Below are 13,634 nucleotides of genomic sequence, written 5' to 3'. Positions count from 1 at the left end.
AGGTGAGCATTTTTCCTGGTGCATAAATTATATTCTGATTGTATTTGAAAGGCAGAAATGAAAAACCAACTTTTTAAGCTAGAGGAGGAATCATACAGAGACATACTAAGTCTCCTGGATCCTCCGTCACTAAAACCTGGCTCAGATCAGAATCATCTGGGAGCTTCTTAAAAAATACAGATTCTAAGGCCTACTAGGAATCCCTTTGGGAAGGTGCCAGGGATCTATATTTGTTAGAAAATTTCCGGGTGGTTCTAGACATCAGCCAGCTTTAGAGACCACTGCTTTGTTACCATTTTCAGTAGGAAAGGGAATACATTATTATAAAGGCTAGTGAATAAACTAAAAGTAAGTCTCTTATTTAAAAAGATCATTTCCTCATGAAATTGAAAAATATTATTAGAACCATTAAGTTAATATTCAGATACATAGATATTGAAGGTTTTCTGTATAAGCCCAAATGCCTTCTAGGTAGTTATGTACAACAATAACAATAAAACAAAAACCACACAACAGTTTCTCAAACCTCTAAAAATGTTGCCAGTTTGAAAACAAGAAAAAACAGTTCTTCTCATTTAAATAGGTAATGATTAAGGATGCATGAAAGGCAGTGACAGCATGAAGAAATGGCACAGATTTTATATCATTATAAAATGATTCTACAAACATTTAATTTGTTTTACACCAAACATGTTAGGCATTTGGACTTCTGATTCTGCCTGTCAAAGTAGTATTTATTTCTAGTTCAACAATCAGAAGGAAAAATGGCAGGTACCAGATTTCTCAATCTTTCATTTAAACATTTAAGCTAATTGATAGCTCTTTTACATAAGAAAAATACAAGTAATCATAGCAATTGCTCGTAAAATCTTGAAACATGAAAGGAGACTTGGCTCTGGCTTTTTCTAATTTCCTTTGAATGGTTACAAAACTGAAAGTATACTAGTAAGTGATTGAATTGTAATAAGAATCTAATAATGTTGAAGAAAGAATTTATTTTTTCTTACCCCAGGCCTCTGTGGGTAGAGTTCCCTGATGAATTAGAGACTTTTGGTGTGGAAGATGAATACATGCTGGGTAAGCATTTCTTGATTAATTATAATTATGATAAATACTGTAATCATGTTCTTGTTATACTTTCTAATGTAAGAGCACTAAAAAAAACAAAACACCCTAATTTCAAGAAAGCCAAAAAATAAAAGAAATTTCATCACCAAGATTTTTAGTGCTAAGTGGAATCATAGCTATTCTGTTGTCATGTAGCACCTCTCATATTAACTTCAAATAAATCCATCCTCTTTGTGAATGCAATTGGTATTCTTGTTCTGGGTCCACTCATCAGCCTTGTGATTAAAGGGAAGAGAAGTGGGGAAAAAATAGACCTGATGGTTGTAGTAAAGACCCAAAGGAGCTTATTTCATATGCAAAATGGGATCCGGGGGCGGGGGGGGGGGGGGGGGGTGGGGGGGGGGGGCGGCGCGCGGGGAGGGTGGCCTCCTCTTTAACAAGGGTTAACCACCAAATCTAGAACATGGAAGTCTGTCATCTTGGCAAGAAGGTTCAAAAAGCCAGGCTCAACAGAATTGCCAAAAAGATGGAACAAAAGAGAATGGAAACCCTAAAATGTAAAACATCTTGCTCTTTAGGTCTCCACTCATCCTTAGTTCTCAGTTGAAATAGCAACTTTCTTGGAAAAAAATTTCCTGACCAAAATTGCTTCCTATTACCTAATTCCACCTATTTGAATCCAAGTCAGTCCCTCCTATTACATAACTTTAATTTTATTTTTACTTTGCCTTTTTGGTATCCATCTGAACTCTAATTAGTTTGTAATTACTTACTTAATACCTGTCTTCATTGACTGTAAACTCCGTGAGAGCAGGGACCGTGTCTGCCTTATTTGTCACTATATCCCCAGAGGTCAGCACAGTGCCTAGTATTCCGTAGGCACTCTATAAATATTTGTTGAATTAAAGAGTAGATTCATAGCCCTAGCTGGTTTGGCTCAGTGGATAGTCGGCCTGCGGACTGAAGGGTCCCAGGTTCGATTCCGGTCAAGGGCACATGCCCAGATTGTGGGCTTGATCCCCAGTTGGGGGTGTGCAGGCAGCAACTGATCAATGATTCTCTCTCATCATTGATGTTTCTCTCTCTCTCTCTCCCTCACCTTTCCTCTCTAGAAAATAAATAAATAAGTGGATTCATAAATGGATGAATTTTACACATATGTGGTACCAAGGCTGAAACAAAATTAATAATTCAGATCGTGTTTAGGAGAATTTTAGCCTTTCCAGTGCATCTGGTTCTGATGTCAACCATGGTGTTGCTCCATCTGTTTTTGCTGCTTTCTGGCTTGGAGCTAAAACACACTGAGGCCTAAATGTCATCTCTAGATGGACCCAAACTGTCCTGTAGTCAAGGAAGAAGATCTGAATGTCCATGCTGACCACACTTCTAGAAAATAATTGTAGACTCACCATCACCAACATCACTTATAGCAAACAATGAGGCACTTGGGGAAGTGCGATGGTGCTTTCAGATTACTGACACACAAGCAGTTTTGTCACTGGAAAGGCACCAGGTCCAGAGAGGGTGTGCCTCGGGCTGGAAGATTTCACGTGAGTCCAGGTGATTTTGAGAGTATGTTTATTAAAGCCGGGGACAGTGAAACAAAGGAAGGGCTTAGGATAGAAGAAGCAACAGGAAAGAGCCTAGGCAGTGCTCTGCTTTGGCTCTCTGGAAACAGTAAGGAAAAAAGTGAGCCACGCTGGGCTGTGCGTGGACTCACTGAGAAGTAACAGTCACAGTGACAGAGTGAGCCACGGCGAGGCTGCTGTTACCTCACTGAAAAGTCCGAGAAAAGGGGGCCTTGGAGACAGGCCCAGGGGGTTAGCCCAGGATGAGTTACTACTGTCCATTGCTCTCCTGGTTGCAAGTCTTGCCAGGATCCTTAGAACTTAGGAGAAAGAGAGCAGAGATATATGCCTGAGAAAGAAAGGGGGAAGAAAGGTGTGGGCTCCCTCTGGGCTGGCTTCCTTTACCTTAAGAAGTTTTATCTGGTTTCTAAAGGTGAATTTCTTGGGAGGTCTCAGGGGAGGATCTCAATAGAATATTCATTGGCTTTCCAGGTGTGTCATTTCAGGGTCGTGGTTTCCACTGATTGGTCAGAGCTAAGAGAGGGGGTCATTAGTCATTGCATCTGGTTCTGATGTCAACCATGGTGTTGCCCCCTCTGGTTTTGCTGCTTTTCTGGCCTGGAGCTGAAACATACTGAGGCCTAAATGTCGTCTCTAGATTGACCAAAACTCTGTCCTGTAGTCAACAGACCCGAGCTTTGTTCCTAAGATTATTTGATGTGGGTCAGAACTTCATTGTCCTGAGGGCCCAATGCTTAAGGGTGTGGTCATGCAAGGGAATCCTGTGAGGCCATTCTCCTGCCCTCTTATTCTTCCTCTAAGGATGTCTAAAACCATTTGACTAGCAATATGCCAAGGGAGGAAAGGTCAGAGGAGGGTCCAAATCGCATGACCATCGATATGAATGTTCAGGGGGTTTAAACCACATGACCAGGGAGGTCCTTGTTTTCTCAGTTTTGCCCAATGCTAGGTACCTGGAGCTTTCACCCTGGTGACCTTCTGTACCTTTCCCATCGTCCATGCTCTGCTATGTTTGTCCAACTACTTGCCACAATGATGCACAATGATGCCCAGAAAGAGACTGAGGGTCCCTCCCTAGAATTTCAATATACTGTAAGTGGATTGACGACAGGCAATAATAGTCACCTCTGTGAGCACCTATCCTTTTTCTAGCAATGCAGCTCTCTGATGAATCATAGGTTCAGCTCACCAAGGTCTCTACCTTTAAGACGTTCAGTCTAGTGGTCCTTAAAACCACAAAAGCACTCAATTAAAAGGAAAGGATGTTTTCAGACTTTGTTTTCAACTTTATTTCTTCTCCATTTTTTCAGGAAGTGCTTTATTGGTTCATCCAGTCACAGAGCCAAAAGCTACTGTGGTTGATGTGTTTCTGCCAGGATCAAATGAGGTAAGAGTAAATGACAGTCATATATTTTATGTCTCATATCTCATTCCTCATTCTGATGAATTAGCCCCTGTTAGGAAATAGATTTCTTCATCATGCAATTGTGAAGACAGCCCAAATGACTAGAGCAACTAAAGATTCTTATAAGTCATGACACTGTACTCAGAGATCAAGAAACTTAATGGAAGAGCAGGGAGAAAGTTAAATAGGTGGATTAGAATGGTTCTTTATCTTCACACTTTGACTTGTGTAAGTGACTCCTTATAAACACACTGAGATTTTAAGTATGAATAAATCTTTCGTCTACTATGAGGTATCGAACTCTGGGGAAAACAAGTATAAAAAGATTTTGCTCTTTGGTTCTGGCTCTCTCTGAATCCTGAGTTTTGTCACCAAAAGCTGGTATCCAGACATTCACCAAGGTAGATAAAAACTAATAACAGTGACATTCCTCTCTGCCCCTCCAGCCTTCTTCTGCGCTTGTACTGGGTATTGCCATTGATTTTTGCCACTGTATAAAATCCTGGACCTGTTGGAGCCCTGGGCACTGAACTCAGGCAGGGCAAGGGGCAGAGGTGGATATAAGCCAAAGGGCTGCAGAGCAGCCAGCCGAGGGTGATAAGAGCAACAGTCTCCAGAGACAAACCAAGGATCTATCCAAAGGGGCTGAGGAGAGACAGGGCAGAAACTTGAGGCATCAGACTAGGAGAAGAGTATAGGGATGGAGAGCAGGAGGGAGGCAGACCTTGGAGAGGATCCGTGAGCACTGGAGCATTGCCACAGGCTTCAGCAGATGGGGACGAGCCATGAGGAATACTGAACTGACGTGGGCCTGTCAGGGCAAGCTGTTCTTGGACTGTCAAGGTAAGTGGTGAGGTCGCTGAGCCAGGCCATGCTCAGTGCTCAGTACTGTCAAGCGCTGACATGGCAACACCAGGAAGCCAGTGCAGTGTTCTCCCTCCATCCAGCTTTACATGTGTGGTTGTTGTGCTGGTTCCTTTTTTTCAGGTTGAATAAAAAGGTTTAATGTGTTCTCTTTATATATTCATCTTTTGTATTGGCTTCTTGAGGCTGCTGTAAGGAATTACCACAAACTTAGTGGCTTAAAACGACAAAAATTTATCCTCTCACAGTTCTGGAGGCTTAAGTTCAAAATCAAGGTGTCAGCAGGGTTGGTTCCTTCTGGAGGCTCTGAGGAAGGATCTGTTCCATGGCTCTTTCCAGCTTCTGGCGGCTCCCCCCAATCTTTGGTGTTCCTTGGCTTGTAGCTGCATTACTTCAGTCTACCCCTCCATCGCCACAGCGCCTTCTCTTCTGTGTCTGTGTCTCCTCCTCCTTCTCTCTCTTAAATGTGATGACATTTAGGGCCCACCTGGATAATCCCAGGTAATCTCCTTATCTCAAGCTCCTTACTTTAGTCAAATCTGTTACCATGGACAGTGATGTTCACTCCTTCCAGGGATTAGGAAGTAGCCAGGCTTTTCTCCAGAAGGTTCACGCAGCATGGTCTTTGCCTTTGGTTTCTCCAGGAATTTATAATTCTGAAGCTGAGGGCTCTTTACAAAGGTTCCCTTGCCGAGTAGAAACTTGAGAAAAAGGTCAAATACAACAGCTAAATCAGTTGTCCTGCCAACCAACAATGAGAGAAAAGGGGGACATATGTAATACTTTCAACGGTAAAGATTTTTTTTAAATTGCCCTGCTAAGCATTTCTGCTGAGAGTTTCTCAAGTTGATTCTAACAAAGCATAGGCTCCCATTAAGAGGAACCAGCCTCCTTTCTGAATTGGCCATAGATTTTTATGAATGGCCTGTCATAATGGCAAGCACATTGTTGTGACTATGTAATGTACTCCCTCAACACTATCTCCCAAAGCATCTTTAATTATTTCTCTTGCTACATCTTCCCAAAGCCTGGGTAGAAGAGCCAAGCCGTTCCTTGCCAGACATTTGCCTCGCTGACTGGCTAGCACCGCATCACAGGGTGCAAGGGGACTATCTAAGGTCCCTCACTGTCATTTTCCCCGTTTCTGGATGGCCCATTCTCTTTCCTTCAAGCCTTTCCTTGAACATCTCCTTCCCAGCGAGGTCTTCTCTGACCACCTCTTTAAGATTATACACCACCCCCACTGCTCCTGTCCAGCCCTCCTTCATCCTTTATTTTTTTCCAAAAAATGGTGCCACCTCCTAACATTCTGTATATTTACTTAGATGTTTTGTTTATAGTCTCTCTCTCCCATTAGAATGTTAGCTTTTTTAAGGCTTATTTTTATCTATGTTCACTGCTGCATCCTCAACATCTAGATGGGTTCTTGACACATAGTAGGCCTTCGATAAATACTTGCTGGGTGAGGAGCTTGGTGACTGAGCTTTAGGTCTGGTCTATATGGTGTTTTATACCAGTTATACTCTTTCTAGGTTGGAGATCTTTGTATATGGCACCAGCAAAAATACCCTCTACCTCTCATTCTAATTAGTTCTAAAAGTGGTAGACAGGTAATTCTAAAATCTTATTTGAGTCAGTGTTTTTTTGTTTTTAGCTTTTACTCCCAAAATCTCTTTATTTAAAGCTACTGGAATTAGCCAAAGAAAGACTTTACAAGAAAAGAAACCTAAGACAATGTCCCTCATAAATAGACACAGAAATACTTGATAAAACATTAGCATCATACTACATTGTGATGAGGTGGGATGATCCTGTTGAATTAAAGAGTTCACTGTCGCTAATCATAGTAAAGTCACAGCTCTCACAGTCACAGCAGGACAGTGACAGACGCAACAGCCCAGCTATATAAAGGATGTGATAATCCCAGGACATGAACTTGTGAAGGAGGCTCTGTGGCTGGATTGGAAGAGAGAAAAAGAGGTTTTTGTTTTCACGCTGATGGTTTCTTAAGGATTTAGCCCATCAAATTACTTTGTAGTACCTCTTTGGTACTTCAGCAACGAAACCCTCTGGACAGGAGCCCCAGATAAGAGTTTGAACCTCGTCCCTGAATTGTACTTTGTAAAAAAAAAAAAAAAGGTCCTATTGTAGTCATTCAAGTTTCCATTTGTTTTTCTACAAGATGCTTCCTTCTCTGACACTTTTTTCCCCACGCCTCATCTGTCATTCATTTGCTTGCAATGTGCTTTCGTTCTTTGTTGCTGCCTTCTCTCCATCATATTTTTTACTAATAGACGTATTAAGTTCTTATAAGCCAACTGGTCTGTAAAATCCATAAGGTCAGGAACTGCGTCTTTCTGTTCACTCATGTTTACCTAGCAGTGCTAGACACATGGTAGGTTATTTAATTGATAACCTTTGGATGGATGGATGGATGGATGGATGGATGGATGGACAAATGAGTGGCCTTTTTAGTCAAATTTATCTGTCACATTAGTAGCTTAGTCTTTTAGGATCTTCTTAAAAGTATGTGTCCTTCCTAACTTCTACTCAAGATTTTTTAAATTATACTTATTTTAGCTTTCTGGTTACATGTATTTGAAATCAAGATAAATGGATGTTTTACTGAATAATAAAATTGTGAGCAGAGTTGCTCATATACTCTTTTTCATTGGGGTATGTTCCTTTCCAGGTCTGGTATGACTCTAAGACATTTGCTTCTTGGGAAGGAGCATGTACTGTGAAGATCCCAGTAGCCTTGGGCACTGTGAGTTGTTTTCAGACTGCTATTTTTACCTGTTGTACTGTATTAGCCTGCTTGAGCTGCCATAACAAAATAGCATAGACTGGTTGGCTTAAGAAATAGAAATGCATTGCCCTGGCTGACCAGTTGCTTGGGTGTTGTCCTGTGTACCAAAAGGTTGTCGGTTTGATTCCTGGTCAGGGCACATGCCTGGGTATCAGGCTCCATCCCCAGTAGGAGGTGTGCAGGAGGCAGCCAATTGATACTAATTCTCATAGAGATGTTTCTCGCTCTCCCTCTCCCTCTCCCTTCTTCTCTCTCTTAAAAACAAAGAGATTATAAACAAACAAACAAAAAACCCCAGAAATTTAATATCTCATAGTTCTGGTGGCAAAAGTACTAGAGTAAGGTGCCAACCAATTAAGTTCCTGGTGAGGACTCTCTTCCTGACATGTGGACAGCTGCCTTCGTGCTGTGTCCTCACACAGCAGAGGGAGAGTGAGGTATAGGGTCAAGGCCCCAGTCTTATGACCTCATTTTACCCTAATTACTTCTGTAAAGGCCCTGTCTCCAAACGTGTACAGTCACATTGGAGGTTGGGGCTTCAACATATGAATTTGGGGGGACACAAACATTCAGTCCATAACATGTGCTTACATAGAAAGAACCAAGGATATTAGAGTCCTACAAAATGGCATGGACATATGGAGACAGAAAGTAGATTAGTGGTTGCTTAGGGCTGGGGAAAGGAGAGAATTTGGAGAGTGATGGGTAGTGACTGCTAATGAGCACAGGGATTCTTTTTGGGGTGATAAAAGTGTTTTAAAATTCATTGTGGTGATGGTTGCATGACTCTGGATATATTAAAAGCCATTTAACTATATACATTAAAAGGGTGACTTGTATGGCATGTGAATTACTTCAATAAAGCTGTTAAAATATGAGAAAAAGAGTATAAAAATAATATATACTCTGATGAAACCTAAAGGACAAACAACTCTTTCCCATATATTTACATTAATATGTCTAAGAAAATAATAACACTAAACATAGAAAGCAAATATGGTAGTCATCACACAGGACATACAGAATGTCCTTCTACTGGACCAAGTCAAAAAACATGTTTGAATTGTAACGCTGGACCTCTAGGCCCAATGGAATGCAATCAGTTATGATAGAATCAAAGTGGCCCATCTGGATAGAATTTCTGAAGGGAAGGTGGCTCCTGCAGCTGAATCGCCACCATCACCACAAACCCTAAGTACTGTGAAGATTAACAAATAGGTATTGATGTTACTTTATTTTAATTATCAGTAGCAATATGAACTCCATTATAAAGAAAATGATTTCAGATGTCAACTTTCAGACCTAGAAGAGACCTTAACTTGCATTTACTCCAATCTCTCATGTTTACAGGTAAAAACATCGAGGTTCAGAGAGGTGAACTTACTTGTCCAGGATTGTGGCTAGATTATGGTAGAACTGAGACTAGATCCCATTTCACACTAACTTACTACCTCATTCTTTGAGGGGAAGAAAAGAGATTGGCTGATGAGGGTGGGAAGATAGATGTGCTTTACTTCTTTCTGCCACCTGCAAGTCAAGCAGAGAGTGGACATCTTAGCTACTCCACCCTCACTCCCAGCTTCATTTAGACTCTTGTACTCTTCTCCCTGCTTGTATTTACTCAGAGCAAAGTACACTCCCTTAGGTGATCCAGGGAGCTTTCCTACAGAGATCCATCCTGGTGGACAGGACACCTGCTGGGCTTTCCCTGCTGGGAATGGCATTCCAGAAGACCCGTAGGTATGGGTCATGCCTCCAGTCCTGTTGTTAGAGTCACTTAAAGTGCCCTTGGTGGCTTCTGTAACAGAAGTTTCACAGATTTATCCTCAGAATTGAATCATTCATCCTGATGATCCAGGGAATCAGGGAGCAAGATGGGTATAGGTTGTAGTGAATAAGAACAAAAGTTACCTCCCACAAACAAAGGAACTACCATCTTTTATCTATACACATCTACTTCTGGACCTACTTATACAGACAGAAAAATTCACTCTTTAGCAGGGCTCTAGAAATAAACATGTTTATTATATTGACAGGAAAATTAAAAATATAAACCAGGAGAGGCCACTTATAGGATAGGCAGAACAGGTAATAAATTGATGAAGGTTGAGAAATTTGTTTAGTGTTTGAACTCTATTCTTTTTAATGCCAGGGCCCCCATAAATTTATATTGGCTTTGAATCGATACTTGTAAGGAATGTGAGTCTTGTACAATGAAACATTTTTAAATTCTACTTTGAAATTGCCTTACTAGTATATGAAAGCTCCTTCCCTGAGAATGTCGCTCTGTTATAGATACCAGTGTTTCAACGGGGTGGAAGTGTAGTGCCTATAAAGACAACTATAGGAAAATCCACAGGCTGGATGACTGATTCCCCATATGGACTCCGGGTGGCTCTAAGCACTAAGGTATTTGGAAAATGTTACCTTTACACATTTCATTTGTTACTACTCTATCTCTTTACAGTGGTAGCCTCTTGAGTGTGTGACACTGTAAAAGTGGTGAACCCCATCTATGGGATAGGTGCTTCCGATGTTTATCTAGAAATCAAAGTTTTGAATTATTTCTGAGTCATTTTTGAAACTTGTCTGACTTGCCTGGGGTTGTTCTTTAAAGAGCTCTGAGAACTAGAAATTATAGTAATTTCTTCTGGGGCACTGTGACCTTTGGTGCTTTGCAACTTGGCATTGATACCACTGGACTGGAAGGTCACTGGGCCTAGGCAGCCTGTCCCTGAAACTCAGTGCCCTGTAAAGAGGTATCTGTATCCATGCAACATTTCAGGGACACCTCCCTGCCCACCCCCTCCACACCCCCCGCCCCCCCCACACACACAATAACTTCTGTTCTCATCAGATGGCTCAAACAACTGAAATCTCCTTGGGTAAAGCCTGGAAGGATTCAGAATTGATCTGTACTTTTAAGCCAAAATGAGAAAGCAGATTTCTTTCCTATCCATTTGCCCAAATGCAGTACCAAACACAAATTCTTACTCATGCAAATATTATAAAATAATTCAGCTTTCTTTTTTTTTATACATCTTTCTTTTCCATCTGTTTCACTTAGGCATGTTTTATTGGGCCAAACTATGGCCTTCAGGCACATAGAGGCCACAGAATAAAATACAAGATCCATAGCACATCAAGTGTTGTCCAAAACAGTAAGCTGCCATGTGGAGTGCTGTGACATTGTAGGACACGCAAAGGGAGTCCACCTACAAAAAAAAGTAGGAATTAGATATCATTCCATACATGGAGGGTCTACTAAAGAGAGTTGATCTCATCCATTCTATACTAATTTTTTTAACTTCAGTTTCATTTATGACCTGTTATCACATTCCAGGATCGTATTTTTAGGGAAGCCACCTATGCCACTGACCATACTTCGTGGATTAAATTTCTTTCAACAAGGCCTAACTCTTTGTGCTCTTCTTATGTGACTTCCTTATTTATATTATTTCACTAATGTGTATTGATTGTATGACTACTTTGTACAGCTTGAATATTAAGCTTATGTTCAACATAATTTTTCACCAATTTTTAAATCTATTATTTCCCTTTAGAGTGTGGCCTTCTTTTCCCAGAAAATTATTATATAACCACATTCTCTACCTGTGATTCACTCTCTAGGGTTCTGCTGTGGGTGAATTGTATCTCGATGATGGCCATTCATTCCAATACCTCCAAAAGCAGCAATTCTTACACAGGAAGTTTTGTTTCTGTTCAGGTGTTTTGAACAACAGGTAATGACAGCTAAAAATCTGTGTGTTTTCTGAAGTAAATTATGCTACTCTTTTGCTATCCTCAAATACACAGCTGATATTTTAAGATACGATTTAAGAAGTTAATGATGAAAGCCATTTGTGGAGTGTTTTTCTTTACTTTTTTTCAGCTTCAGGTATAATTGACAAATAAAACTATAACATATTTAAAGTGTACAACATGGCCGAAACCGGTTTGGCTCAGTGGATAGAGCGTCGGCCTGCGGACTGAGGGGTCCCAGGTTCGATTCCGGTCAAGGGCATGTACCTTGGTTGCGGGCACATCCCCAGTGGGGGGGTGTGCAAGAGGCAGCTGATCGATGTTTCTAACTCTCCCTCTCTCTTCCTCTCTGTAAAAAATCAATAAAATATATTTAAAAAAAAAAAATAAAGTGTACAACATGATGATGTGATATATGTACACATTGTGAAAGGATCCACCACAGAGTTAATTAATACATCCATCACCTCACACATTTACCTTTTGATGAGAACACTTAAGTTCTTCTCCCTTAGCAAGTTTCAATAATACATCATGGTATCAATATAGCCACCAGGTTATACATTAGAACCTCAGACCTTATTCATCTTTTTTTTTTTAAATATATTTTATTGAGTTTTTACAGAGAGGAAGAGAGAGGGATAGAGAGTTAGAAACATCCATCAGCTGCCTCCTGCACACCCCCTACTGGGGATATGCCCGCAACCAAGATACATGCCTTTGACCGGAATCGAACCTGGGACCCTTGAGTCCGCAGGCCGACGCTCTATCCACTGAGCCAAACCGGTTTCGGCCTTATTCATCTTATAACTGAAAGTTTGTACCCTTTTACCAGCCTCTCCCTATTTCCCCCACCTCCCATCCCTAGGCAGCCACCATTCTACTCTCTGTTTCTATGAGTTTAGCTTTGTTTTTTAACATTCCACATATAAATGGTATCATGCTGTATTTGTCTTTCTCTATCTGGCCTATCTCACTTAGCATAATGCCCTCTAGGTTTATCCATGTTGTCACAAATGGCAGCATACCCCTCTTTTTTAAGGCTGAATAATATTCTATTATGTATATACTAGGGGCCCAGTGTACAAATTCGTGCACCTTGAAAGGAATTGTGGGCCGCGAGGCTGCAGTGGGCACAGAGGCAGGTCTTGGCCCATCCTCCATGCCCCCGCCTGGCCCCTCCTGCCACGGCCCCTGGTTCCCTGTCTGCTGGCAGCCCCACTCCTGCCTCCGCTGCTCCCACGTGCTGATGGTGTCAGCCCCGCTCACACCCACTGACAGCACAGAGCAATTGGGGCTGGCACCGAGTGCAAGTGGGGCCAGCGCTGTTAGTGGATGCGAGCAGCGACTGCCAGCCCCAATCACCCCTCAGGAGCAGGGGAAAGTGGAGAAGCCCTGAGGGGCGATCGAGGCTGGCAGCCGCCGCTCACACCTGCTGATGGCGCCGAGTGATTGAGGTCGGCACTGGGCGCCAGCAGAGGGTATGAGTGGCAGCTCTGGTGCCGGCACTGGGTGCGAGAGGGGCTGGTGCCAGCAGCAGGTGCAAGTGCCAGGCCGGACCATGGTGCATGGGAGGAAAGAATTTTCAGTAACCACCAGAGGCTTGCCCTGATGACAGCAATCAGCGCCCCACCTTGGTCTGGCGCCCCCGCTCACCTACTCCACCATCCCACCACAGCCAACGCCCACCATGTTCCGCACTCTGCACCTGCTGCCAACGCCCACCATGTTTCATGCGCGCCCCCTGGTGGTCAGTGTACGTCATAGCGACCGGTTGTTCGGTTGTTAGGTTGTTCTACCATTCGGTCTATTTGCATATTAGGGTTTTATCCTATATAACTAGTGGCCTGGTGCATGAAATTCGTGCACGGGGGAGGGAGGGGTGTCCCTCAGCCTGGCCTGCAGCTTCTGCAATCTAGGACACCTCAGAGGATGTCTGGCTGCCGGTTTAGGCCCGATCCCACAAGGACATCCCTCTCGCAATCAGACCACTGGCTCCTAACTGCTCACCTGCTGCCTGCCTGATTGCCCCTAACCACTCTGCCTGCCAGCCTGCTCGCCCCCAACTGCCCCCCTTGCCAGCCTGATCAACCCCAGCTGCCCCTTCCTGCCAGCCTGCTCACCCCCAACTGTCCCC

The 13,634-nt window shown here is 42.6% G+C and overlaps 1 protein-coding gene across 2 annotated transcripts in view; it reads left to right on the top strand.

The window, feature by feature from the left end:
• GANC (glucosidase alpha, neutral C) overlaps positions 1 to 13,634 on the top strand; it is an 86,979-nt gene that overhangs the window by 62,960 nt on the left and 10,385 nt on the right. For both annotated transcript variants that reach the window (XM_054716318.1, XM_054716319.1), the window contains exons 18-22: positions 1,013 to 1,077; positions 3,968 to 4,044; positions 7,619 to 7,693; positions 10,031 to 10,144; positions 11,366 to 11,478. In XM_054716318.1, coding sequence (XP_054572293.1) covers positions 1,013 to 1,077; positions 3,968 to 4,044; positions 7,619 to 7,693; positions 10,031 to 10,144; positions 11,366 to 11,478 — 444 coding nt within the window. The remainder of the gene's footprint in view (positions 1 to 1,012; positions 1,078 to 3,967; positions 4,045 to 7,618; positions 7,694 to 10,030; positions 10,145 to 11,365; positions 11,479 to 13,634) is intronic.

The sequence above is a fragment of the Eptesicus fuscus genome, chromosome 5, assembly GCF_027574615.1.
Source record: "Eptesicus fuscus isolate TK198812 chromosome 5, DD_ASM_mEF_20220401, whole genome shotgun sequence".
NCBI classification, from domain to species: domain Eukaryota; kingdom Metazoa; phylum Chordata; class Mammalia; order Chiroptera; family Vespertilionidae; genus Eptesicus; species Eptesicus fuscus.
This window is presented reverse-complemented; position numbering and strand designations above follow the sequence as displayed.